Here is a 26,750-nt window from a genome sequence, read left to right as displayed (position 1 = left end):
CTGGGCCCAGCCTCATGGCCTTGGAGTGAATTATTCTGGAATGAGGGGAGCCAGTGAGCTAAGTAGCTCCCTGTTTTTAAGTGGGTGCCCTGTACCTCGCGTCATGAGCAGCTCAGCGAGCCCCCCGCCTCCCAGTGTGGGCGAGTGCCCAGAAGTAGGGACCCCGCTCCTACAAACTGTAAGGTGTGCCATGCATGCCGGGCGGCAGAGGCAAATAGGCGGTCCTGATTCTCCCCTTCGACGTGGGGCTCAGTGTGCTTGATCCGGCTGCGTGGACAGAGCCCAGGTTCTGAGGCTCCCGGTTAGGCTTCGCGGTTCCTCAGCTCAGGGTGTTGGGCGTGTCGCTCTGCAGTCCCCTCACGCTTCCCTCCTTAGGTACAAGAAGAACTTGAAGGCGTTGTACGTCGTGCACCCCACCAACTTCATCAAAGTCCTGTGGACCATCTTCAAACCGCTCATCAGGTACGCAGCGATTTTGGCGAGAACCTCACGGGGGCGGGAGGCTGCATCCTGTGGGTTCAGGGCAGTGGCGGGCCTGGGCGGCTCTCTCTAGGTGGCCTCGTGGAGGTCTCCTCTCCGGGGCACCCACGTGTCTGTGTTACGCTGCCCCCCCGTGGCTGTGGTGGGTCACAGGCTGACAGTCATGGATAGGAACGCAGGCTCACAACACTCGTGACCTTTGCACCTGGTATTTTGAACCCCACCCTGGCCTGAGCACCTGCTTTCTGCACCTGTGTTGGGGGTCCCCAAGGCCAGCTCAGGTTGGGTGGGGTCCCCAAGGCCAGCTCAGGTTGGGTGGGCCACTACAAGGACTCACAAAACTCAGACCAGCGCTCCTTCCAGAGAGCGTGGCCCACGGGGCCCTGCAGGGCATGGGGGAGGGGTCGGATGTGGCTCCCCGGTCTGCAGGCTCCGCTTGGAGAATTTCTGGAATCAGGGACTTGAGTCTGCTCCCGTACCGCAGGAGAGACCTCCGTGGCCGGACTTCTCCTTGTTGGAGAATTCCCCGCCTGTTTTCCCACGGCCTGCCCTTCCCGCCGCCCCAGCCCCACGCCTGCTGGGAAGGTGGGATTCTGTCCGTCTGTCCCCTTGCTTAACCAGGACCAGCCCACGGAGGCTGTGCTTGACATAGCAAGGAAGCCTGTGCTGGTGACGCAACCGCCCGAGAAGACAGGTCAGATGTTCCCCTCGTTGGCTGTGTCGTTCGGCTTAGCAAAGCTCTCAGAGTTCTTGAAACCTCTCTGAGTTCTTGAGGAAATAATCATCCCTCCCGTTCTGTGACAGAGCCGCCCAGACGCTGGGGTGGTTCAGGAGCTCGGGCTTGTCTCAGCCCTGCTTCTAGTCACCCAGTGTTCTGGGCGGGAGGTACAGCCTCTCTCTTGGTTTCCCCGTGCAGCTCGGCGGTGCCACGCAGTCGTTCTGTCCTTGCGGGAGTTTGTTGACCGGGTCCCACCAGTGCTCAGAAGCCGGCCTGCAGGGCGCTCGCTGATCTCAGTGCTGGCTATTGACGTTGCTTTAAAAAAATTTTTTTTTTTTAAAAACATTTATTTATTTATTTGACAGATCACAAGTAGGCAGAGAGGCAGGCAGAGAGAGAAGAGAAAGCAGGCTCCGCGCTGAGCAGAGAGCTCGATGCGGGGCTCCATCCCAGGCCCCTGGGATCATGACCTGAGCCAAAGGCAGAGGCTTTAACCCACTGAGCCACCCAGGTGCCCCTAAAAAAATTTTTCATATCTTTTCCGTGATTCATTTATCACAACTTCTCATGTACCTTACATGCATAGCAGCTGAAATGATCCCGTGAAGTCAGCTGTCTTCTCTCTCTTCCAAAGGAGAGGAGGTTGCCACTCAGAGAAGCTAAGTCCCGGCTCAGCAGGTTTCCAGCTCAAGCCCATGTGGTTCTGCCACTTACCCTGCCTCAGGTGTGGCCGTACAGTGGGGCCAGGAGAGAACCTTGGGAATCAGGGCTGGAGGCACTGGGGTCAGGACTGGGTTCTGCCACCTGTTGGCTGTGTGGCTTCGGGCAGCCGCGTGACCTCTCTGAGTCCTCGAGTCCTCATCTGGAAGTGAAGTGGATCAGCACAGAGGCCCTCCAGTGCCCAAGAACCAACAGGATGTCCACGGACCCCTCCTGATTCTGACCCTTGGGGGTCGGGGCCTGGAGCTTGCCCATGCACCTCCACTGCTGTCCCCCAGAGTGCACGGCTCCGAGGCCTTTCCGGGGTATCAGTGGCAAGAAACAGGGTTCTGCTTGTATCTGTCCTCCAGACCTCCAGAGCCTGGTGACTAGCAAATGCCTGGCCACTAGAGGGGTCAGGCAGCAGAAACATGGCGAATGTTGGAGGGTGTTCCTGTGTGGGCAGGGGCTGGCCCCAGAGGCTTCCCTACAGCTCAGAAGCTGACCTCTCTGTCCCCCCCACCGCCCAGCCATGCATGCGGAGTGGCCTGGACCCCCTCTGCCCCCAAGGGCAGGTGGCTGTGGGTTGGGGCATGTGGCCCAATTCCTGCTCGCCGACTAGGGGGAGCCGGTGCACGAGGCTGGGCCTCCCGTGGCCTCCCGTGGGCTTGTGGTAGAACAGCTGGGCTTGAGCCGCAAGGGAATAGGTTCTCGACGTCTGCCCAGCCACTGGCGTGGGGTTGTGGTTGACGACTTGGTGTCGTGCCCTCGACAGTCTGTTCAGAGGACACATCTCGTGTTGAGCGTTCTAGCCACACACACAAAACCAGGGGACGCGAGGAACACTTTGTAGACGACGGACCAGCTCATTGCCGTGATGGTGGCGACAGCATCACAGCGTATGTATGTGTCCCACCTCTCCCTGGGTGCCGGCAACCGTCCAGCGGAGCCGTGACCAGGAGCTAGGCGGGCAGCGGTCCTTTACCAGGGGCAGGGTGTGGGGCCCCTTGCCCGCCGGATCCTGTTTCTGTCCTCACTCCGCAGCTCGGGGAGCGGGCTCGTTGGTAATGGTGGTCCCAGGTGGTATGTACTGGTGTAGATGGCAGACGTCTTCCCAGACAGTCCCGCTCAGAGGGAGAACCCGTTCCCGAGGGGGAGGATGAGGCCCTCAGAGGCGGGGAAGCAGACTCGGCTGGGGCTTGTCCCCACGGTGGTGCTCACCCCCGGCTGGCCTCCCGAGTGACACCGTCCTGGAGAGAGGGCAGACAGTGCCTTGTGTGCTCCCTGCCCCGCCCCGGGACCCTCGCAGAGAGGGGGTGCCCAAGTGGGAAGGCGCCCCAAACCGCAGGCTCCCCCGGCCCCTCCCTGCCCTCGCCCGTGTGTGTGCAGACTCGTGACAGAGTCAAGCTGGAGGCAGATCTTTATTTTCATGCAGATGAGACACTGCAGTGTCGGTGCCTCCGAGTTCTTAGGAAAGCGGCAGATCTGCAGATGCGCGGCTTCTGTTGTGTCCCGGTTTCCACTGGAGTCAGCACTTACTGTCTCTCGGCGCGAGACGCGCCCGCCTTGCTCTCCCCACCCCCGGCCCGGCCTCCTGGGCTCATCGTCCTTCTTCTCGTGCTTCTGATTTTTCAGTCATAAGTTTGGGAAAAAAGTCATCTATCTCAACGGCTTGAGCGAGCTCCGCGAACACCTCAAGTACGACCAGCTGATCGTCCCCCCGGAGGTTCTGCGGTGAGTCGGACCCGTCCCGAGAGGTGTGGAAACACCCCGGGATCCCACGGGCCTTGGTCCCCACCCCCCGCCCCCCGTAGCATGGAAGGCTGCGCCTCCAAACACGCGCCCAGCGGATCTGGCCCCGAAATGCGCGGCGTCAGCAGGGATGCTAACTGCTGACTCAGGGAGCCCAGCCTGCGGAGGGCTGTGCGGGCTGTGCGTGCGGATGCCGGGCCCTTCCCCCGCCCCCCGGGAGAACTGACTTAAAAATACAAGCCGCTGCGGTAACTGCTGTTTGTCTTGGTGTTTACCACGTTTGCCTTGAGCGGAGAAACGGGGGCGTTTCTCAGGCGTGTGCATAACGCCGCGTACAGAATGCAATGTTCTCGGGCCCGTCGCAGGTGCTCTGGACGCCAGCCCAGCCGGTGGCTTTTGCTGAAAGCCTGTTCGTGTGTCTGCTACTTGAGCTTCCATGGCAGCGGGGATCTCCCATGGGGTCGGGAGCAGAGGAGGGTGGGCGGTCGGCTGGCAGCACAGCACGTGGGGCAGGTCTTGGAACCCCGGCCCTTCGCATCTCCCTGTCTGGGGCTCCTGGGAGGGAGCAGGGCTTTCGCCGAGCTGCAGGGAGGTGGGGCGGCTTTCAGGGGTGGGGGAGATGTTGAGCTGCTCTGGGCGCCAAGTCGCACACTAGACGCTGGGCACACAGGGCGGTGTCGGAGTGACCCTGCCCCCGGTGGTAGGGCCAGGAGTCGGTGACAACAGCTAGGGACGGGACTAGGGGCGAGGGGTATCAGGGGAAGAAGTGAGTTTCCCAGGGACCGGTGGCTGGGCCCAGAGGACAGTGAAGGGCGCTTCCAGCAGAGGGAAGCCTTTGTGGAGACACGTGGGTGACATGTTGGCCCGGGGTTGGGCGGAGAGAGTGGGCATGTGCTGAAGTTGGATCATCCTCTGTGCCTTTGGTGCGAACACCCACGGTAGTGGCGGACAGTGTGTGTGCATATGTGTGTGTGTGTGTGTGCACGTGCTCACACACACGCGTGCGATGGCGGTATGGCCCCTAGGCCCAGAAGGACAGGGCACGGGCCCTGCAGACGTTCACAGGGCGTCTGGCCCCAGCAAGGTGAGAGCCGTGCTTCCGCTGTGTCCTCAGGTATGATGAGAAGCTCCGGAACCTGCACGAGGGCAGGTCGCCCTCTCCTGCCAAGATGCCGCCGCCGCGGCCCCCTCTGCCCACCCAGCAGTTTGGCGTCAGTCTGCAATAGTAAGTGAGCTGGGAGGTGACCTGCTGGTTTCCTCTGGGGGACCGTGGGACTTGTGTCCCAGGGAGGCTGTCCCCACGCCTTTGTATCCCCCAGTCCCGCTTACCCCTGCGGGGAACCTGAAATGCACTCTTTTCCTGGAGGCAGGAGCACCTGCTTCCAAGTGTGTCCGCGTGAATGTGTGCAGGGGACCCAGTGGCAGGCAGAGGACCAGGTCCCTGGGGTTCTTGCCCACATGCAGGGGACCCAGCGGTGGGAAGGGGACCAGGTTCTGGGGTTCTTGCCCACGTGCAGGGGACCCAGTGGCGGGCAGGGGACTGGTTCCTGAGGTTCTCTCCTGTGTTCAGGGCATCCAGGCCATGGCAGGACACGTGCCACCAGCCTCAACATGAAGCACGCTATGTGCTTTGCTTCGGCCAGTGAGGCGGGGCAGCCGTGGGGCAGGGCCCGTTGGGAGGGAGTTTTGGGAGCCTGTTCTCCGTCTGCCTTGTAGTGACGCAGCCGGGCGGCGATGCCAGCTGGCACCCCCGGTGACCACAGTGCATCTCCCGTGGCTGCCACGCCAGACGCAGAGCCCGACTGAGAAAGGAACTTCTGTCAGGTCTAGCGCCTGATTGGGGACTGTTAGTGTCACAGCGTGGTGTGTCCTGTCCTTCCTGACTGGTCTCTCCCCTTACCAGCCGCATGACCCTGAATCCACTGCCCATCTCAGCTCGTTAACTTACTTCTGGAATGAAGGAGCTGGAGGATGTGACCATTAGCATTTCCTTGTAAAGGGTTCCGGGCCGACTTCGTTGCTTTTGAGACTCCCCCAGTGGCCCCTCCTGCAGGAAGGCTTCCCTGATGCTGCTGGTGAAGTATGGGGACCTCCTGCCTCACCACCGCCTCCGACGGGCTGATGGGGAGCCTTCCCACCCCACCGCCTGGCAGGGAGCACCTGGTCCATCCTGGTCTCTGCTGCCAGCCGTAGGCCAGACGGAGGAGGTGTTTTATCTGACGGCCGCGCGGGGCCTTTGGGTCTGGTGTGCGCGATGTGTAGAAAACCGGGGTCTGGAGGGTGGTGCTGGGTCCTGGATAGTGGTTTGCTCAGTCACATTCCTTGCTGCGACTTGATGCAATCAGAAAGGTTGAGCATTGGAGACTGGACGGTGTCCTGGCAAAGGCGCTGGGGGATCCCCACCTGCCCCCTCGGACTTGCCACTTGCCTCTCCTGAGGTCTGTGGGCACGTGGACTCCTCATCCTCTTCTCGTGGGGGCTGTGGGGCTACGGGGAGACACGCTGGGGACCCGCTTTCTTCCTGGCCTGGAGTGAAGGAGAGCTGCTGCGTGTGACGGGAGGAATCACGGCCCCTGGGGACGTCAGTGTCCCTGCGGTTGTGTCACTTTACATGGTGACGGAGACTCCGCAGGGGTGACTCAGTGAGGGATCTTGGGACCGTGAGGGACCCGGGTGGGCCCAGCGGCACCACGAGGGTCAGAGTCAGAGGGGAGCCAGGAGCACGGAAGCAGGAGGCTGGAGTGACGTCAGGGGATGCAGGTGACCCCGAGGAGCCGGAAGAGGTAAGGAACGGGTTCTCCCGTCGAGCCTCTGTACAAAACACAGCCCCGTCGACCCGTTTTAGCCTCTGACACCTGCAGAAGGCTAGGACCGTAAGCTCTTACCGTTCGGGATCTGCCGTGTCCGTAGTAATTAGTTGCAGCGGGCACAGGGAGCTCAGAGCCGGCACGGAGAAGTGTGTGGGGTAGGAAGGTGTGCCGTCACCCGGCTCCCAGAGCATGCCACGGGGCTGGCGCTGGCTCGTGGGGGCTTGGGGGCTGGGGGTCGAGCCGAGGGCGGGGCTGGCACAGGTAAGGAGGGGTGGGTAAGGAGGTGGGAGTTGTCCACAGGGGCCCAGGTGGGCTCCGTACTTCTGAGGCTTCTGTTGTCCCCTCTCGCTTTCAGCCTGGCCTGTGGGGCAGCGGCCGGCTGGTAACCGCGGTCCTGGTGGCCACGCCCGAGGCCCGCGGTGCTTCCGTTATCCGTCCCTTAGCCTGGCGACCTCAGCAGGGCCTTTGAGAGTGTATTCAGAGCCACTTCTGTCTCCGTATTGTCCAATAACATTTTAAAAATGAAAAATAGAAAAACAAAACACACCAGACTCCTGGATTCCTAGCGCCGTCGAGCTGAGTGTAGAGCAGGGAAGCAGCCTCGGCCTTCCGACTCCGCAGACGCTTTCAGAGTGTGTTCACAGAGCATCTGAACGCTAGAGCCCGCTCCGTTAGCAGACCAAAGACGGGTGTTAGAGATGTCCTTTACAAAGGCCGCTATTCACTCCAGTGCTGGGGCCAGTTGTAACTAAAAGTCAGTTCGTTGTACTTTTTTCTTTTTTGACACCCAACGCGGGGCTTGAACTCACGACCCCGAGATCAAGAGTCATCGGCTCAACCGACCGAGCCGGCCCCGCGCCCCCAGTTCATTGCAGCTTTAGGGAACGATGAGTAGCCCGGGACAGCCTCTGAAGAACACGCCGTGTGTGCCACTTTGAGAGCTAATCCACGGGATTGCCTCTTTAAATTAATATTTTATGCTGTTTCATTGCAAATGACTACAATAAAATGGCAATAAACATATTAGATAGAGCACCAAATATGTAATTTGTTTGGACTACGAATGAATGGAAGTCATTAAAATTCATAACCAAATCCTATTCACAAATGTTAATTCGCTGAGTTAAGTTCAGAAGCACACAACAGAAAGCTATCACCTTAGAACAAGCTAATTAAGTTAATATATTAAGGGGGAGACAGAGAGTCAAGCTAGCTTTGCTCCTCGCCATCCCCGAAGAGGGAGAAAGGCACGTGTGCGTTCCGTACAGCTCCCTCTGGGCAGCTGTGGGGTAGGGGGAGGAGGGCAGGTAAATGAGGGCCTCCTTTGGGTAACGGAGGGGATGCAGGTCCCAGCTTGGGGAAGTCAAGCCAGTGACGTAACTCACCCCAGTTTCTTTCCCCGTAAGTGGAGCTAAAACCATATTCTCCTTAGCTCCAGGCCCGGGGCAGCTTCACAACAAGGTGTGCAGACCGTGTGAACCAGTCCCCGCTGCCCGGCTTGCCGGCTCTCATTTCTCCTTCATCTTCCCCTCCTCCAGGAAGCCTTCCCTGATGACTCCACACAGACTTAGGACCACTTGTTGAAATGACCATTCTCTCTGCTACCGAATTGCCTTGGCTCCCTTGTCAACGATTGCCCATGAGTGTGAGGGTTTATTTCCGGACGCTTGATTCTCGTCCATCGGCCCATGTTGGTTCCACACTGTCTTTAGTACTGTCGCTTGGTACTAAGTTCTGAAGTCGGGAATGTGAGTCTCCCAACTTTGTTCTTCTTTTTCGGCATGGTTTTGGCTCTTTGGGGACTCTTGCATTTCCAAATTAACTTCAGAATCAGCTTGTCAGTTTCGTATAAAGGCAGCCGGGATTTCGGCGGAGATCGTGCTGTCTCTGCGGATCCCTTCGGGGAGCACGGCCGTCTTCCCCAAACCACACTTTCCAGTTGGTGAACCACGAGAAGTCTTTCCTCACAGGTGGATCTTCTCCTTTTCTTTCAGTGAGGTTTTATGGCTCCCCGTCTCTGTATTTCGCACCTGTTTTTGTTAAATTTATGTAAGTATTTTGTTCTTTGTGATGCGGTTGTAAATGAGATTTTTTGTGTTCCCTTTTTTTGGATTGTTCACTGCTAACGAGTAGATGTAGTTGATTTTCGTACCCTGACCTTCTATCCTGCTGCCCAACATCAGTTTTTAGTTCTAATAGATGTTTTGTGAATTTTCTGAGTATTTGCTATATCCGAGATCATGTCATCTGCAAATAGAAATAGGCTTTCCAGATGCCTTTTATTTCCTCTGCTTGCCCGATCGCACTGACCAGACCCTCCACTGGGTAGAGCACGCACATCCTTGTCTTTTCCTGTTCTTACCGGGAAGTGGCTATGATTTTTCCCCATTCAATGTGATCTTAGCTGAGGGTTTTCATAGACACCGTCTGCCGTTGGAGGAGAAGCCCTTCCATCCCTAGCTTGCTGAGTGGTCGGGTCTTGTTTTTCTTTTTTCCAAGAAGAGATGTGAGATTGCGTTGTATGCCTTTTTTGCCTTTATTGGGATCACATAGCTTTTGTCCTTTGTTTTTGTTTTTAAAAGATTTTATGTATTTATTTGACAGACAGAGATCACAAGCAGGCAGAGCAGCGGGCAGGGTGGGGGGGAAGCAGGCTCCCGGCTGAGCAGAGAGCCGGATGCGGGGCTCGATCCCAGGACCCTGAGATCATGACCTGAGCTAAAGGCAGAGGCCCAACCCATGGAGTCACCCAGGCGCCCCTGCTTTTGTCCTTTGCTAATATAGTGATGACATCGATTGGTTTTTGTGTTGAACCAATCTTGTATTCTAGGAATAAACCATAATAATCAATCTTGTATTCTAGGATGTTTGTGGTAGATCATCTTTTCACATGTAGCTCGATTGCTTTGCTGGTATTTTGTGGGTGACTTGGTGCCTGTATTCCTCAGAAACACGGGCCTGCGGCCACCTTCCATTGTGGTGTCTTTGACTTAGCTTCATGGCCCTTCTGATTTTTGCAAAAGTTTGTGTCGGATCAGAGCGAATCTTTCCTTCACGGGGGTTGAGGGATCTTCAGAGTCATGGGAGAAGGGCAGGTGCTCCCCCTACCCCCACCTCTCCGCCTCCTCTCGTATCTGCAGGAATGGGACCTGGGGTGACAGATTCAGAGGTCCCCTGAAAGCAGGACCGCGTGTCTCTTCCAGCTGCGTCTCTCCCAGAGCGGGAGGTTTTGGCTGAGCCAGGGCCTGCTTTCACGAGGAAACAGGTGATGGGCGTCCGGCTTTCCCTTCTCTTTCGCTGCGTGCCTGGGTTCACTCGTCTTTGGTCTCCTGCGCCGCGGGCTCTCCAGAAGACAGAAGCTGCCACTCTTTGGGAATGGCCTGTGCGGAGGGGAACAGGCGTCCCTCAGGCTCTGGTTCTCAGTCACATGAGAACTAGCCTGACTTGCTGGACACCCCACCCCATTAGAGTTTTGGGGGCAAACTTTCCAGTTCTTCCTTCACCTCCCTAAGGGGCCAGCTGTGCCGAGGTGGGTTAACCCCACCAGACCCCCCAACCCACAGTGTGAAGCTGTGGTCTTTCTGGGTACAGGACTCCGGAAGCGAATTTTGATTTGAACCCTCAGCTCTCTGGCTTCAGATAACGTAATTTCCCTCTCTGAGTCTGCTTTGTCTTCTGTCCCAGTGCGGCCCAGGGACGAAGCCCGCAGTCCCGGTGGTGGGTGGGCGTGCTGGTGCACATTGGTCCTCCGCACGCTGTGGTTCCTGGGGTGTCCGCCTGCGTTCCCCACTTCTGCCGGTGCCCGGCACCTCCCGGCCCCCTCTGCGGCGAGACCTCCCCAGGTCAGCGACGTGAGCTGAGCTGCGGCCACCGTCCTGCTCTCGGAGCTAGGAGGGGATGAGAGATGCGGGACCGTCTCGGACGGGTGGGAGAGCCGGGGTCCCGACGAGGCCGGCCGGCTGTGCCTCCCTGTCCGTGCTCTTTCTACAATGCTGCAGTCTCTCTTCCTTTCTGTGTTCCTTGCATGCAAAACCAGGGAACAAACATGCTCTGAATAACTCGAGGCACGTCCCCCAAGGGGAGGGGCTACACGCGAGAATTATGCACGAGAATCCCTGGTGCCCTCTGGGGGCTGCGGGCCCGGAACAGCACTGTGCCCCCGAGAGCCCCTGCGCCTGGCGTGTGCCTCGGAACTTGAGTTCAGGGTGTGGGTTTAATGCTCCGTGCCCCCTTGCGGAGACTGGCTGCGGCCTGCACACCTGGGGATGCACAGGGCGGGTCATGGTAGGACAGGGTTCTGCTGGCCTGGGCACTCCCCCCTCACCTGGCCAGGAAGCACCTTTTATCCAGAACCCCTTGGGCAGAGGTCATTCTCTGCCCTGACTCAGTGGGCTGAGTGGGCCCCTCTCCAAGCCAGCAGCTGGGGACAGGGATGGAGGAGAAACTCTCAGCGGGGGTTTCTGTGCCGTCGAGAGGAATAACGGACCGCCGGGACCCTCTCTGCTGCTCACCACGAGCCGCCCGGCTGGAGTCCGTGCACCCTGAATGCCCAGGCGAGGAGGCATGTCTGGGCGGGGGTGCCCCACGACTGCGAGCGGACCCCTCCCCTTCTGGGACCCCGGGCCCCTCCCTGCCCTGACAGCCCGCTTGTGAAAGAGGAGATATGGGCTAAGCTTAGGCAAGGGGGTCTTTGGGCCGCTCGCCAGTGTCCATCCGGCCTATTTTACAGGTCTCGGGGGGGGGGACCCCTCCCCGAAATGTTAACTAGCACAGACTTTGGAATGAACAGACCCAGGCTGTCAAGTTGGGAGATCTTGGGCTGGTCCCTGCAGTGTCCCCAGCCCGTGTCTTCCCGTGAAACGAGCCGCCCATATCTGGCCTGGGAGGCCACTCAGGCCCTAGCATTCCAGTGATTTGAATTGTTAGTACATTTGACTCAGAATGTAACCAAGCCTTCCACAAACCTCAGCATTGACTGCTGCTCCCGGCAGGGGCGGTAATGGTGCCAGCACCTCTGCTCTCCATCTGGGTAGACAGAGGCTGGGGAGGCTGAGAAATTGGCCTCGGGCCCCGCACCTCAGGGCAGGGCCGGAGCTCTGTGTGGCTCCCACAGGAAGCAGGAGGAGGAAGAAGCCGCTCATCCTTCCACCGTGTTCCTCCCTCCCTGGGACGCAGAGGGGACTGTCTGGACTCTACTCCAGAGGGACATGGGAAGCCAAGCCTTGGACAAGGGTGGGTGGGGGTTGTCCCCCCACGTTCCTATGACGACAGGACTCACAAAGGCAGCGGCTGTCATCAGGGCCTCTCAGCCGGCTGGGTTGTTGCTTCTCGTCCCGGACATAGAGCTTCAGCAAAGAGACACCGGGAAACCAGCTGCCCACGGAGCGCGGGGCACTCGGAGGCCTGTGGATGCTATTGGTGCCTTGTTTTTTTTAAAAAGATTTTATTTAGGGGCACCTGGGTGGTTCACTGGGTTGAGCCTCTGCCTTTGGCTCAGGTCATGATCTCAGGGTCCTGGGATCGAGCCCTGCATCGGGCTCTCTGCTCAGTGGGGAGCCTGCTTCCTCCTCTCTCTCTGCCTGCCTCTCTGCCTACTTGTGACCTCTGTCTGTCAAATAAATAAATAAAATCTTAAAAAAAAAAAGATTTGTTTATTTGACAGGGAGTGACCCAGTGAGAGAGGGACCACAGCAGGAGAGTGGGAGCGGGGGAAGCAGTCTCCCTGGGGGCTCAGCAGGGAGCCTGACTCGAGGCTTCATCCCAGGACCCTGGGATCATGACCCAAGCTGAAGGCAGAGGCTTAACCAACTGAGCCATGCAGGTACCCTTAAATAAACTTTATTTTTTAAAAGGTAAAAGGATGGAGAACTTAAGCCGTGCAACCACCAACCTAAAGAAAGTTGGAGGAACTGTATTAATATCAGGCAGAGTGGGTTTCAGAACAAGAAATAAGCCCAGGGACAAAGAGGGACATTTCATAATAATAAAGAAGACATCAATGTAAAAGTGCATGGGCTAGTAACCGAGTTTTTAAATACACGAAGGAAAACCAGTAGAACCAAGAAAGAAGCAGACATGGCTCCACGCGGAGACATCCGTACCCTGCTCTGAACGATCGGTAGGTGGGAAACCAGCGTCTAGAAGACGCGACCACCGCAGTCATCCGAGCGAACCTAACTGACCTTTGGACAACGTGTTCTCTAAGAGGAGCAACGCCCCTGCTCTTCTCAGCTAAACTGTGCCGGAGCAGGACTCCAGCCGGTGTGTCTGACCTCGGAGCCCTTTCCCTCCGTCTGACACAGTCTCCCAAGGATGCTGCCTTCCGGGCGAGAACGTCCGGCAGATGAGGAGAGAGAAAAACATTTGACACAGGAGGAAAGGGGGCAGTGGAATGCTCGGTGCGGGCGGCTCTGGCCTCAGATGCTAACTCTGCCACCTGGGGTGGAATGTGTCTGTGTGTCTGTGTGTCTGTCTGTCTGGGAGGGCCAGTCTTTTATGTTTCTACCTGTGTTTTCAAGTTGTCTTGTGTGGCGAATCTCTGTCAGATGAGCGCAGTAAGAGGCCGGGTGTCGTCCGGCGTGTCCGGCATGTCCGGCATGTCTGACGTGGTGTTTGATGGGTCACAATCTGGTCTGGGTCTCCTGGGTCTGTCCTCATGGCCGAATCCCATGCCTTTGGGCCCGCCCTGTGCACTCCCCTCTGCCTGGAACGCCCTTCCCTGTTTGGTCCCCCACGGGCTCCTATCCATCCCTCACAGCCTACTCAGAAGTTGCCCTCATGGGAAGCCCCCCCCAGCCCCCAGGTTTCCCCTGTGTCACAGGCATCCTCTCTGTGGAGCCCTCGGCTGCCGCATTATCCTTTTTACTACCCCTGCCTCTCTCGGCCCCAGAACACTGACTCTCTGAGCACCGAGGCCGCATCTCCCCCTGCATGGCTCCTCAGTCCTGTGTTTTCACCGCGGCGTGGAGAAGACCAGAGTCTCCTGTCGGGCCCAGGAAGCACTTACTTCCTCTTCTTTCCCCTCAGCCTCAAGGACAAAAATCAAGGGGAGCTCATCCCTCCTGTGCTGAGGTTCACGGTGACGTACCTGAGAGAGAAAGGTGAGTGAGAGCTGGCTTCCGCCCGGGGCGCAAGGACCTCTGGGTGCACCTCCCTGGGGGCCTCGACTCCTGTCCTGCACACCCTGCAGACTGGGGAATTGGAGGGGTGGAAGCCGCACCGGGAGGCCGACCAGGACGGGCTGGGCTCAGGCACGTGGACCGTCCGGGTCTGAATCCTGGCTCCACTGTGGACTGGCTGTGTGACCTTGGGCAGTTACTTACCTTCTCTGGGCCTCTGACTCCTCATCTGCCCAATGCGGTTGGTAACAGTACCTGAAGCATGGGGTTGCTGTGGGGCCTAAATGACATGATACACATAGAGCCCCCCATAAATTATGACGTGACAGATAACTTTTTTGCAGGTGCCTTCCCCAGTGGGGCAGGTGCCTTCGGTGAGAATGGTTCTGTGGGTGAGGCAGGCTGCCGGCGGGGGGTGGACCGGCAGGTGCAGGTGCCGGGGGTGGGGGGGTGCAGGCTGCATCAGATGAGACGTGGGGGCTACTGTTGACTCCCCGGTGCTCTGTGACCGGGTGGGCTCAGGACTGCGTGTTCCCTCTCGGGCCGGAGGACGCTGTGGTGGTCGTTTGGAATGGTCTCCACTTTGGGGGCACTTCCCATCTGCTCCGTCTTTCGGAAACACACAGAAGATAGTGCTTCATGATCACAAGTCAGAAACCGTGAGAGGGTGTCTCCTTGGTTCGAGCCTAACAGTTCCTTTAGTATGAAATCGAACGAGAAACCCAGCCCAGAGTGGGAATTCCATATGTGTTTGCTGAGTGAGTACATGACTAAGCGTGTGCTCATTGGGCACCTCCCTGTTTCGAGCCCGGATGGAGGTGCTGGGGTTGCCATGGTAGCTGCAACACCCAGCCCCTCTTCTGGGGGCTCGTGGTGGGAACCAAGAGACTCTGCGACGTTTTCCTCCATTAACACTACACTCGTGACGACCAGGCGCTCCCACGGGCGGGGTTGAGCTGTCCTGGACATCAGGGGACCTGAGCTTGGACACTTGGGCCGAGGGTCACTGGACCAGCTTCCTCTGCTGCATGACAAGTGACCATAAGCTTAGTGGCTTCAAACGGCATGAATTTATTCTTAAAGTTTCCGTAGGTCAGAAGTCAGGGTGCTTGGGGGCCAGTCTGCTTGGGGCTTCACAGGGCGAAACTCCAGGCATTGGCAAGGCTGCGTTCCTTCCTGGAGGCCTTGGGGAAGAATCCACTTCCACGCTCGTTAGGCTGTAAGCCCAATTCAGTTCATGCAGACATGCCCATTTACTTGGGGCTGTCAGTTCTTTTTCTTGTAGAGGTGCACACTTTCCCCTTCCCCTGTGCCCTCCCCCTCCACCAACAGACCTGTCTGTTGCCAGGAAAAATCTGGTCCCTTTTTAAGAGTTTGCCTGATTAGGTCAGGCCCACCCAAGATATTCTCCATTTTAAAAAAAGATTTTATTTATTTATTTGACAGACAGAGATCACAAGTAGGCAGAGAGGCAGGCAGAGAGAGGGGGAAGCAGGCTTCCTGCCAAGCAGAGAGCCTGATGCGGGGCTTGATCCCAGGATCCTGAGATCATGACCTGAGCCGAAGGCAGAGGCTTAACCCACTGAGCCACCCAGGCGCCCCAGATAATCTCCATTTTTTAGGGTCAGCTCGCTGCCTTGGACCTGAATTCTGCAGAGTCCCTTCTCTGGAGCACGTGGACTAGTGTTTGAATGAATACCAGGAAGAAAGTGTCCGTAGCACAGGGTCCAGGAATGGGAAGCCATCTCGGAACTTCCCCTCCTGCAGTCTCTCAGAAGGAGATAAGAGGGACCAGCCACTCACACGGGGGAACGGCACATGCAAAGGCCGGGAGTAGTAAGGAGTGTGTTGCAGACTGGAGGCTGGCGCGGGGGCGTGGAGCAGGCAGCGGGGCAGGAGAGGCTGGACTGTGCAGGTCCGTGGTGCCCGTGGGAAACTAACCCGCGAAGATGGGGACGGGCTCCATGGAGACGGATCGGAGTCGGACGTAGAATGCTGACGAGCTCTCTCGGCTTCAGGACGGAGAAGAGACTGGGAGAGGAGCCCGGTGCGATCCCGGACGACTTGGCCGCGTCCTCTGTTTGCCGGGTCCCACATGGTAGCCTCTGGCTGCGGGTGCCAATAGCCCGATCGAGCACTTCCTAGATGCCTCCTATGCTGGGCCACTGGATTTTTAATCTTATTTAATTTTTACGACTTAAATGTAAATTTACATCACCCTGGGCAGCCAGTGGCTACCACACCAGATGGGTCAGCCGTGTAGACACAGCAGTGGGAACATGGGGAGGCAGCACCTGTGGAGCCTTCTGGACACGGGCCTCGTCCTGTGGATCCTCTCTATGGCCCTCAGACTCCGGGCTTTTGGCCTTACTCTGTAGACAGGGCGGCCAAGCTCAGAGAGGCCGTGTGCTTTCTCTGAGGTCATGCAGCTGGATGAACACAGCTGGGCTGGACCCCAGGACTGTCTGACGAGAGTCTCCCTTCCTGGGGGCCGCAGAAGTAACCATCAGTTGGGGTTGGGGAGTAAAGCAGCTTGAGGAATAAAGGTGGGGCTGATGGATGGTGGGGGTGGGAGGGAATGAACCCGGCTGGAGAGCATGCCCTGCCAGCCGCAGGAGGGTGATGTGTGAGCAGAAGTCAGGGAATGTTCCAGAAACCTGATGTGCTGGGACCTGTGAGATGCCTGGAGGTCTTCCTTCCGTAGGACTCCGCACTGAGGGCCTGTTCCGGAGATCGGCCAGCGTCCACACCATCCGCGAGATTCAGCGGCTCTACAATCAAGGTGAGTCTGGCGCCCAGAGACCCCTCACTGTAAGCACCAGCCCCGCACCAGCCTGCACCGCTCTCTAAGGCCGCAGGGTCCCAAATCCCAGGGTAGAGTGGCTGCCCCGCCCCACCTCAGCCCCAGAATAGCCCAGGCCTCTGGAGAGCAGAGGAGGGCGGGCCGCAGCCGTCCCAGCCCACAGATGACAGCCCCCCCCCCCCCCCCCCCCCCCCCCCCCCCCGGGCAGGGACACGCCTGGCTCCAGGAAAGCTCTTCCCCACAGGAGTTTTAAAGGCATTTGCGTCTGAGCCCCCCATGAAGCCGGATCCCCAACCCCGTCAGGACCCAGATATGACATTTTCTGTCCAGGGAAGCCAGTGAACTTTGATGACTATGGAGACATCCACGTCCCCGCCGTGATCCTGAAGACCTTCCTGCGAGAGCTGCCCCAACCGCTGCTGACCTTCAGGGCCTATGAGCAGATTCTCGGGATCACCAGTAGGTGCCTGTCCTGGGGGTGCCCGTCGAGGGCCAGTCTGGGGGGGTAGGGTTTGCTCGCAGTCTGGCACGGTGGGCCACGGTGTCCACGGCCAGGCCAGGCCACCACAGCCAGGCTAGCTGCAGGGACAGGCATGTCATCGACCCAAGGCGGGGGCAGAACCCCACAGAGGCAGCGTGTCTCAAGGTGGGCGTCGGTGTTTCCCCCGAAGGAGAGCAGAGGGGGCCCTGGCAGGAGAGGACAGAGCGGAGGGCTTGGCGGTGTGGCTGACGCCCTCTGGCCTTTTTGCACCAGGGGGCAGGGCTGGGCTGGGGCAGTTGCTGAAAATTTTTAACAATTATGATGGAAATAACACAAGCTCACAGTGTAAACACACCACCCCCAGCCCCCAAATCAATAGGGCAGAGGCCGAGGCTCTGTAATGAAGGGGAGGCCCCTCCCGGCCAGATTTAGCGATATGAGAAAATACAGGGCGCTCACCTCAGTTCGAATTTCCAGTCAACAATGATTGCTTTTATAGTGTAAGTAAGAGTTGCTGTTTATCTGAAATCAAAGTTCGCTGGGTGTCCTCTGTTTCATCTAGAAGCCCTGCTCATGTGGGATGGGTCTCTCCTTGCAGGGGTGTGAAAACAAGGCTTTCCGGGGTGCGCCCGGGAGGAATGGGCTTTCTGGGTGGCCTGCGGTGTCCAAGGCACGGGAAAATCATAGCCGGGACAGCCATCTGGTCTGCAGTGAGGAGGTTAAGAGGAGTGGCTCAGAGCCGGGCAGATCTGGCTCCAAGTCTGGGCGTCCACACGTGGTAGCTCTGTGACCCTGGGCATGTCACTTAACCTCTCTGAGGCCACTTTCCTCACTGGTATGGAACAGGGGACTGCTTTGAGGATTCAATGTGCATAAAACACGTGACATGGCTCATGGCCCACAAAAAGGGCTTTGGGGAAGTCCGCAGGCGGCTCCCTCCTGCTCACCCCCGAGGGCTCTTTCTCGAAGGGACTGTCGTGAGCTGCAGGTCACCTGGTACCAGGACCCACTCTGGGACCATAATTCGTAGAAAGATGACATTGAGGCTGGGAAGCTGACATCCGGGCACCAAGAGGGCAGCCTCCAAGCTCGCTGGTTTCTTGGGAATATTAACTTCACGGGAACTGTCCGTTGACATAACCCACTAGGGCTTGAGTTCACAAAAGAAGAGCTTTTATGAAGAGGCCGACAGGAACATTCATGGGTAGGGAAGTCCCTGCCCTTCAGCAGTGTTTGTGTTTGGAAGGCACAGGGTGTTCACGGTGGCCCTGCCCAAGGCTTGGCCGGAGGAGGTGGGCGTGTTGGGGGAGCGGGACAGGCACACGTGTGTTTGCCGCGGAGCACACTGAGCACCCGCGGAGTCGCTGTGGATCCGCTTTGACTCGCAGCTTATGGAGCCCAGTGGAGGGTTTCGTTCCGAGGAAAGTGGGGGTCTGAGTCCGGGACAGCCTCACCCAGACCCGGAGGGCATGGGGCCCCGAGCCGCGGGAGTCACAGGTCATGTCCGTCTGCAGCAGGCTCGGCGAACTTTCTGGCAAGGGCCAGACCATCTTTCAGGCTCTGCGGTCCATCCGCGTTGCCGTCCTCTGCTCCGCCGTCCTGCAGAAGCCCCACAGACGGACACACGGAGCGGGTGGCTCCGTGTCCGTCCAGCTGTACTGACGAACGGGGGCCCTGCGGCCCGCAGGCTGTGGTTCGTGGACCGCTGGGCTAGACTGTTCCTGCTAGGAAGTGAGTGACTCGGCTTCCGGCGCTTTCTGGGAGGTCACAGCCGCAGTTCCAGGGTAAAGGGACTGGAGCTCTCGGAAGGGGGGCTTTGCGGGGAACAGCCTCGTGGCCCGGACGTCAGTGAGGCATCCAGGCCCGACATCGGGACAGTCTGTCCTCCCTGAGTCCGTGCTGTCCCCTCGGGAAGGACTCAGGAGGAGCCCCGTTCCGTTGTAGGTGTGGAGAGCAGCCTGCGGGTGACCCGCTGCCGCCAGATCCTGCAGAGCCTTCCAGAACACAACCGCGCTGTCCTCAGCTACCTCATGGGCTTCCTGCACGAGGTGAGTGGGCAAAGCGGGGCCCCGGCGGCAGGGGACGGGGGAGGCCCAAGCTCTGTGCCTGGCCCAGGCGGCCTGTCCCACTCACGGTGCCCACACGGAGCAGGGTCTTGGGTCTCCCTGGCCCGCAGGACCTCAAGGCCTGACCAGGCAACAGCTCTGCTTCTCTGCCCGCCCCTGCCGCCCCCCGCTGCCCTCGCTTACTGATGGGAACTTCTTGACTGAGGTCCCCTGCTCCCGCGTCGTCTCCCGCACGGGCTGTCTGGAGGGAGGAGCAGGGTCCCCAGGCCAGGGCACCGAGCCCGATGCACAGTGAGCGGACAGAGCAGGCCGTTCCTGAGGGAGGAGCGAGTCACAAGGTGCGCGTGTCCTGGGGCTTCCGTGACGCGGTGCCACCGATGGGCGGCTACAGACAATGGAAACGTGTTGTCACGGTCCTGGAGGCCCAAAGGCCAGAATTGCGGGGTGTGCAGCGCCGTGTTCCCATGGGGGCTCGAGGCGAGGTCCTTCCTGCCCCTTTCAGCATCTGGTGGCTCACACGTCCCTTGGCTTGTGGCCGCCTCGCTCCTGCCTGTCCCCACAAGGCTTCGTCCCCTCTCTACAGATGTCCTGCTTCCTCTTACAAGAATGCTTGTCACTGCGTGTAGGGCCCCGTGGGGTAATCCAGGATGATCTCACTTGAGAGCCTTGATTACCTCTGCAGGGACCCTGTTTCCGACTGAGGTCAGTCACACCCTCGGGTTCCCGGTAGACGTCTGTTTGCTGGAGCTGTCATTCAGCCCCTACATGGGGTGAGAAAATGAACAGTGAGGCAAGCACTTGTCCCGGCTCGGGGTCCAGGCTGAGCTCCCGCGCCTCAGGCGGGGAGGGGTAGTCTCTGAGGTCACTCCCTTTGCTTCCAGACCCACGACCCTCAGTCATCCGACCTTTCCTGGAACACGCATCCCTCCGGGCCCTTTGCAGGCCGCGTGCGGTGCCGGCGTGAATGAGGCTAGTTTGGCCGTGGGGCTCTCAGCCGCGGGGCACATTTCCACCCACATGGTGACACCACGGCGGGGGCCGGCCTGGGTCTTTGGGGCTTGTGCAGGAACCCTGCTGCCTGGCAGGTGGCCTGGGAATGTGATGACCAGTGGAGGGGAGGGGACCTCTGGGCAGGGCCAGTGTCACCTGTTGAAGTTCATCAAACACCACCTCTTGGTTTTTTGGGTTTTTTGTTTTATTTTGTTTTTTGGGTTTTTTTTTTTTTTTTTTGGACCACCTCTTGGTTTTAAAAATAAACTTTGGGGACTCCTGCCTGGCTCATTCGGTAGGGCAGGCCGCTCTTGATCTTGGGGTCATGAGTTTGAGCCCCATGTTGGGCGTAGAGATCACTATAAAAAAATAAGCCGCCGTGTTCTCCTTCTCTGTCACTTGACCTTGTTTCTCAGAAGCCAGAAACTAAGTGATCGTCATCTTTTTTTCTACTTTTTCATGAACTAGAGATGGATTTATTATTCTGTCCTCTGCCATGCTGCTGGCATTAATATGTCCCCTGGGGCTTGGCGCTGCGTAGCCTTGGCCCCCGGGGGACACCTGCAGGGGCTCGGGGCTGTGTGTCTCCCAGAGACGAGGCTTGGGCGGTCTGGGCACCCTCATCCACCCCAGTGCAGCTCTCCCCAACCCCCCCAGTTCTGTGTTCTCCTGTGACCCCCGAGGCTCTGCATTGCCTACTTCTGATTCATGGACACCCCCAGGACCCTGGAGGCAAGGAAGAGATCAGGCCATGCCCTCTGATGCCCCCCCTCCCCAGCCACCTACTGGCCGCATGACTTTGAGCAAGTCCCTTGCACCTTCTGGGCCTCAGTTTCTCCATCCGTAAGATGGGTGACGTATCCTGCTTTTTGGGGTTCTAAGTGCTGTAAGGCAAGCTCTTGCCCCCACACCGCCCACAGTTCTCGAGTGACCCCTGCATGCTGGTCTGTCTTGACTATGCCCGACTCACTGGCCAAAGTGTGGATATCGGAGACGTGCTCTGGCTGGGTGACACCGAACACGTGCTTTTGCACCCACCATCCTGGAGGCACCCCCTCCCCCACCGCCGCCCCGAGGGGACCTTCCCGGTCCTTTGGAGTAGAAGACAAGACTGATCCGAGGAGATTCCAGAAGAAGGTCATTGGCAGAGCCAGAGGGGCCCTCAAGCGTCAAGCCCAAGCCCTTCCTTCTGCAGACGGGGAGACTGAGGCCCAGAGCAGGGTGCTGGCTGCACAAGGCCCTAGCACAGAACCCACCGTCACTCGCCTGGTCTCATGTGTGTCCTCCTCCTCCAGGTGTCCCGGGAGTGCATTTTTAACAGAATGAACAGCTCCAACCTGGCATGCGTCTTTGGGCTGAATTTAATCTGGCCGTCTCAGGGGGCATCCTCCCTGAGCGCCCTCGTGCCTCTGAACCTGTTCACCGAACTGCTGATCGAGTACTACGAGAAGGTCTTCAGCACCCCTGAGGCACCTGAGGCCCATGGGGAGCTCAGCACCGGCACCCAATGCAGGTGAGCGGGGCGGACCCTTCACCAGAGGCAGTGCCAGACCCTCTCGGGGGCCCCACCTTGCCCCCCATGCCTCCGCAGCCCCTGACGGTGGCCTGGACACTCTGCTAGGGCAAGAAATGCCACATCAAAGGTGTGTGTGTGTGTGTGTGTGTCCCTGCGCCCACTCTCACGCTCCTTGTGCTTTGTGAACTTGCCATTAAACTTACAGCAAACCTTCCAGCAAACAGCCAAGGTTCTGACTCTTGGCCCTTCGGCATAGTTCGGCGGGTGTCGGGCTGGTGGGAGGTCAGCTCTGGGGACGCAGCGCCCCGGCAGGTGCCGCGTTCCCTTACTAGGCTGAGTGGGGCGTGCTCCTGGGCAGACAGAGGCGGCAGCACAAGTGCGTATGGCTTTCGAGACTTGGCTGGCGCCCAGAGCCGGTGTCACATCCGAGGCCGAGGTAGCTATGGCAGGGTTCTGAGAACTTGTTTGGCGGAGGTTGACCATGGGGAGGGCAGAGACTTGGGGCCGTAGAGAGGTCAGCCTGCTGAGAGGCCCCAGTCATGTTCCAGCCCTGCAGTGTCCGGCGGGCTGAGCCCTCCATGCGGGGAGAGGCAGCCCCCCGTGTCCAGCTTAGGTACGGTGGAGGCAGGTGCTTCCACATTCCCAGCACAGAGCCCCCAGACTCACTCTGACTGGACAGGCTCGGGTCCCGTGCCCACCCTGGCCGTGGCTGTGGCCAGGTCCACGCTGATTGGCCTGGGCCTGAGCCGTGTGTCCCGCCCCCACCTGGGCTGGGGTGAGGGCCGGCTGGCGCCCCCAGCGTGTCCGTCTGCGGAGGCCGTCCCAACAGCAGCACAGGCGGGGGCTTCATTAGCAGACGTTTCTTCCTTACGGGCTGGAGTCCAGAAGCCCGAGATCTGCGCGGACAGGTTCAGGTGTGAGCCCTCCTCCTGGCTTGCCCGCAGCCACCTTCCCCCGGTGTCGGTGCCTGGCAGGGTGGGGGAGCTGGGGAAGAGCCAGCCCTCTGCGGTCTCCTCTCGCAAGGACGCTGACCCCCGTAGACCCAGGCCCGCCCTCATGGCCTCGTTTACCCTCAATTACTTCCTCTAGGGCCAGCACTTCCGTTATAGCCGCCCTGGGGTTTAGGGCTCAGCATAGGGGCTTGGGGCACCGGGGCACAGACCGAATGTGACAGGCCTCCAGCCACCCTTCACCGAGTGTCGGTGATGTATCAGACGCTGTGCTACGCGCCCCGAGCTCTTCTGTGCGGGGGAGGGGAGGGCTGCGGGGCACGGAGAACAGACGTCCACTGCAGATGTCCCATCCGCCTGTCCAGGCCCGGGGCGCGGTGCTGAACCCCACGGTGCCTGTGTGAGTCCCGGGACTGGCCCGGGCTCCATCCCAGAGCTTGGAGCAAGCAGGTGCTCCGTCTTCTCACCCTCGTGGCGTTGGCTCCTCTCCCTGACCTGCTGGTGTGCTCTGCCGCTCCTGTCTCTTCTCTGTCGTTGAAGATGGGGACATGTGACCTTGGGGCCGTCTGCCGGCACCTGTCTATGGACAGCAGACACGCCGCCCAAGGATCGGTTGGACCCAAGAGTGGGAGAGTGTCCTGCTACCTTCTCTGAGACTTCGCTGACACGGATCCGTCCTGTGTCATGGTTGTAGCATGACGCCCCTGGGTCCTGGCCATCCGTCCAGTTCATAAGGACACTGATCCCATTCAAGTCTCCAGACCAGAGGAGGTACCTCAGGGTCACAGGGTGCTGCAAAGGGGTCCCTCCTGCTCACTGAACATGTCTTCCCTGGGTGAGGAAGGCTCTGTGGCATCAGATCACTTGTGGTCGGAGGCTGGAGGATAGCAGACTGGCGATGCGGGGTCACAGGCCGGCGAAGGGCAGGTGTCTCCGTCCACTGGGTCCCTGCTGTGGGTGGCCTGGTTCTGGTTTGCTCCCTGCCCCCCACTCTGCTCTGTCTGTCCTGCTCCTTCCTGTGCTCTCGGCTAACCCAGACCAGAGCGGTCCCCTCATGCCCTTGGAAAGTGACCAGGGTTTCCTTTATTTCCTGTTCTGCCACAAAGCCTTATTCTTTTCTTCCTCTTCTTCCTTTTTCTATTTTTTCAAACCCAGCCCTCCTGCTCTGACCCGCCCCAGCCTGGCACGGAGAGCGGAGACACAGCCCCAGCCTCTGGGGAAGCTGCCTGCCGTCTGCTCCCCTGCCCCGGGGAGGGGGTCTGTGCTCCCACAGTTCAGCACAAGCCCAGAAAAGCCTCAGAGCTCCGTTGCCAGGGAAAGGGGGGGGGACACAAAACACAACCTGAAATAAAAATGATGGGTCCCTTAAGAGCACCCCGCTGTGAACAGCAGAATTAACAACGACATTAAATCAAGTCCGCGCGTTCCGCAGAAGGGTTTACGGTGTGGCGCGCGGCACTGAAACGTAGGTCTCAAATTTCCTGACTCCGAGAGGCGGCCCGGAGACGTCTTCCTACGGCTGCTTTGATAACCATCTCCCTTTCGCGAGCGATAATTGCAGAATCCCAGGTTCAGCACTGTGTGGCCTTGTCACCCTTCCTTGTATCAAAGCACCGTTTCCCCGTCCGTTCCGCGGCAGAGGAGAGCGATCGCAACACTAATGTGCGGCCGGCACGTGTGGCGCGTTCCAGTGTAACGCCATGAAATGTGATGTGGAAACGAGGACTCCAGGGTGTCTCTGTTGACCGGACACGTGGAATAAATTGTTCAAACATTCACTTTTGCAGGAACGACCAAGATTTTAAGTGACTCCGGAGATTAGGCAGGCTGCCCGGAACTTGTAGCTGATATCCGCAATGAATTATTGAATCCCGTCCAGAACATGAAAGCCGGTGGCAAAGCAAGTGGCTGGTGCGCCCCAGAGAGAGCCAGGCTGCCACCACAGTGCGGGGAGCCAGGACCGGGCACCCTCACTTCTGCCACCAGCTCACCCTCACTTCTGCCACAGCTGTGTGGCACTGGGCCAGTCATTCAGCCTGCACAGGGAGTTCAAAGTCAGAAGGTTCTGCCTCTGAGGGTTCTGTCCCCGCCACTGTGGGTGGGTGAGCAGGGTACGTTCCTCGAGCCTTTTCTCACTGGTACAGTGCAGAAGGCGGTCCCCACTCTGCAGCCCCCTGTGTGCTTTCGAGCACCTGCTTTGGGCCAGGCAGCCCCAGTCTCACAGATACAGAGACGAGAGAATGCACTTCCCGCCCTCAAGGGGCTTGCAGAATGGTTGGGGAGTCGATAAGCAAAGAAATGCACCAAGAAGCGTATTGAGGGCTAAAGCAGTGTGCACAGGACACAGGCCGGTGCGAGGAGGGGGCAGAAGAGAGAGTCCGGGCACCTCCCAGCTTTCCCATCTTGAGATACACGGCGGCTGAGGGCGGCGTCTTCCCTGACATGGAGAGGTTGGGAGAGGAAGGGCAAGTTCTGCTGGTTTGATCACAAAAGGTCTGCTGTTGTGTTGTAAGAACCGCTGCTCAGAAGGGAGAAGAAACTCAGTGACAGGAAGTGTAGAAAGAGAAGGTGAAAATCACTTGAAATTTTCCTGCCCATAGATAACCACTGTTCTTATTTTGGGAACGGGTACTTCTCTCCACTGCCGGCGGAGGTACCCATTGGTCCGGTCACTTCGGAGAGCAATTCAGCAAGTTGGTGAAGGTGAAGCTGCTCCAGCAACCGCGTGTCCAGGCAGGGAACCGAAGAGGTCGGGGCAGGAGCATCACGGAGGTGTTCTCATCAGAGCAAATGATTAGGTACAGGCTGAGTGTCCGTCAGTAGAAGAAACGGCAGATCAAAGAGCTGCATCCACGTGACCAAACAGGAAACATGAATGAGGTGGATCCGTGTATCCCAGCACGGGTGGGTCTCTGAATAGTACATCGAGAGGAGGGAGAAAACCAGAGAATGATAAAGGCTGTGTGTTCTCACTGTGGAAAGCTCGGAAAGGCCCCCATCCTACATGCAGTTCATGAATTGTACAGTATTACACTTTTTAAGAAAAGATTTGATTTATTTATTTGACAGACAGAGATCACAAGTAAGCAGAGAGGCAGGCAGAGAGAGAGAGGAGGAAGCAGGCTCCGTGCTGAGCAGAGAGCCCGATGCGGGGCTCAGTCCCAGGACCCTGGGATCATGACCCGAGCCAAAGGCAGAGGTCCAACCCACCGAGCCACCCAGGTGCCCCCAGTATTACACTTTTAAAGAAGATTTAATTTTTAAGTAATCTTTATACCCGCCATGGGGCTCGAACTCACAACCACAAGATCAAGAGCCACGTGTTCCACCCACTGAACCAGCCAGGTGCCCCAGTGTTAGACTTTTTGAACAATATATGTAGAAATGTCTTTGCAAAAAAGTGAATGGGCAGGAGACATACCAGATTCCTCAGAGAGGAGAGGAACCAAAGGGTCCTTAACTGTTTCTGTCATGTTTTATATATGTAAGTGTTCTGTTTCCAGCGTGGCTGAATCGCGCCTACAGGACTTGACCTTTTCACAGGCAACATTGTGAGCTCTGGAAAGAACACAAAAGAACAAGCAAACAAGAAAGCGAGCAATGACTTGAAGGCCTTGGAGAACGAACAAGGCCAGATTCTGGAGGGAAGAGTCCGTGCTGAGAAAAGTCAGTGGCACAGACGAGCTTCCATTATGTAGCTTCGAAGCTGAGCCAGGGTGAAGTTGGCACTTCTGTTCGAGCGCCTTTATCTCCAGTAGAAATTCATAGTCTCTTTGGCCTGAAGAACAGAGGACAGAGTTTGGGAAAACAACAGTCACTAGAAAGTGGGTAGGGAATTCCACACAGGAGAAAGCCAGCTCGGAGGAGCCTGAATTCTGTGCATGCACTCTGCTCAAAGTTCTGCCTGCTCGCTGAGCCACACCTGTGTGGGACAGACACCAGCTCTGGATAAAAGACCCAGACTGAGGTTTGCGCTCCCAGTAGACAGCGTCTGTGGCTTGACTCCAGCAGAGCCCAGAGCCTCTGTGACGTAGTAGTAACAATGTCCAGCACACAATGAAAATGATTATATGGAGAACCAAGGACATGCAGTGTACTCTAAAACTATCAACAGACACCAACCTTAAAGTGATAAGGGTGTTTGGAGTGACTTCAAGGATGCTACAGTAGCTATTACACACATCCTCAGTATGTAAAGGAAAATAGGCTTACCATAAATGCAAAAAGATAGGAAATCTCAGTGAAAGATAAACATAGAAATCAAAGGAAACAAAGGGGGAATTCTAGAAAGCCAAATACAATATCTAAAATATATATCTGAAATACTCTGTCATTTCCATTACCGGGAAAAAAAAAAAGAAAAACCC

At 58.0% G+C, this 26,750-nt stretch overlaps 1 protein-coding gene across 10 annotated transcripts in view; it reads left to right on the top strand.

The window, feature by feature from the left end:
- The window catches only part of ARHGAP8 (Rho GTPase activating protein 8), a 58,259-nt gene extending 36,606 nt beyond the window's left edge, over positions 1-21,653 (top strand). For 5 of the 10 annotated variants that reach the window (XM_032345967.1, XM_032345961.1, XM_032345963.1 and 2 more), the window contains 8 exons: positions 376-462; positions 3,533-3,631; positions 4,764-4,874; positions 13,486-13,559; positions 16,282-16,359; positions 16,711-16,839; positions 18,806-18,909; positions 21,213-21,653. In XM_032345967.1, the coding sequence (XP_032201858.1) occupies positions 376-462; positions 3,533-3,631; positions 4,764-4,874; positions 13,486-13,559; positions 16,282-16,359; positions 16,711-16,839; positions 18,806-18,909; positions 21,213-21,434 (904 nt within the window). In that variant the 3' untranslated portion in view covers positions 21,435-21,653. Of the gene's footprint in view, positions 1-375; positions 463-3,532; positions 3,632-4,763; positions 4,875-13,485; positions 13,560-16,281; positions 16,360-16,710; positions 16,844-18,375; positions 18,646-18,805; positions 18,910-21,212 lie in introns of those variants that run through there. The other 5 variants (XR_004286563.1, XR_004286565.1, XR_004286564.1 and 2 more) reach the window with 5 other exon arrangements.
- The last annotated feature ends 5,097 nt before the right edge of the window (positions 21,654-26,750 follow it).

The sequence above is a fragment of the Mustela erminea genome, chromosome 6 (assembly GCF_009829155.1).
Source record: "Mustela erminea isolate mMusErm1 chromosome 6, mMusErm1.Pri, whole genome shotgun sequence".
In the NCBI taxonomy this organism is placed as follows: Eukaryota; Metazoa; Chordata; class Mammalia; order Carnivora; family Mustelidae; genus Mustela; species Mustela erminea.
This window is presented reverse-complemented; position numbering and strand designations above follow the sequence as displayed.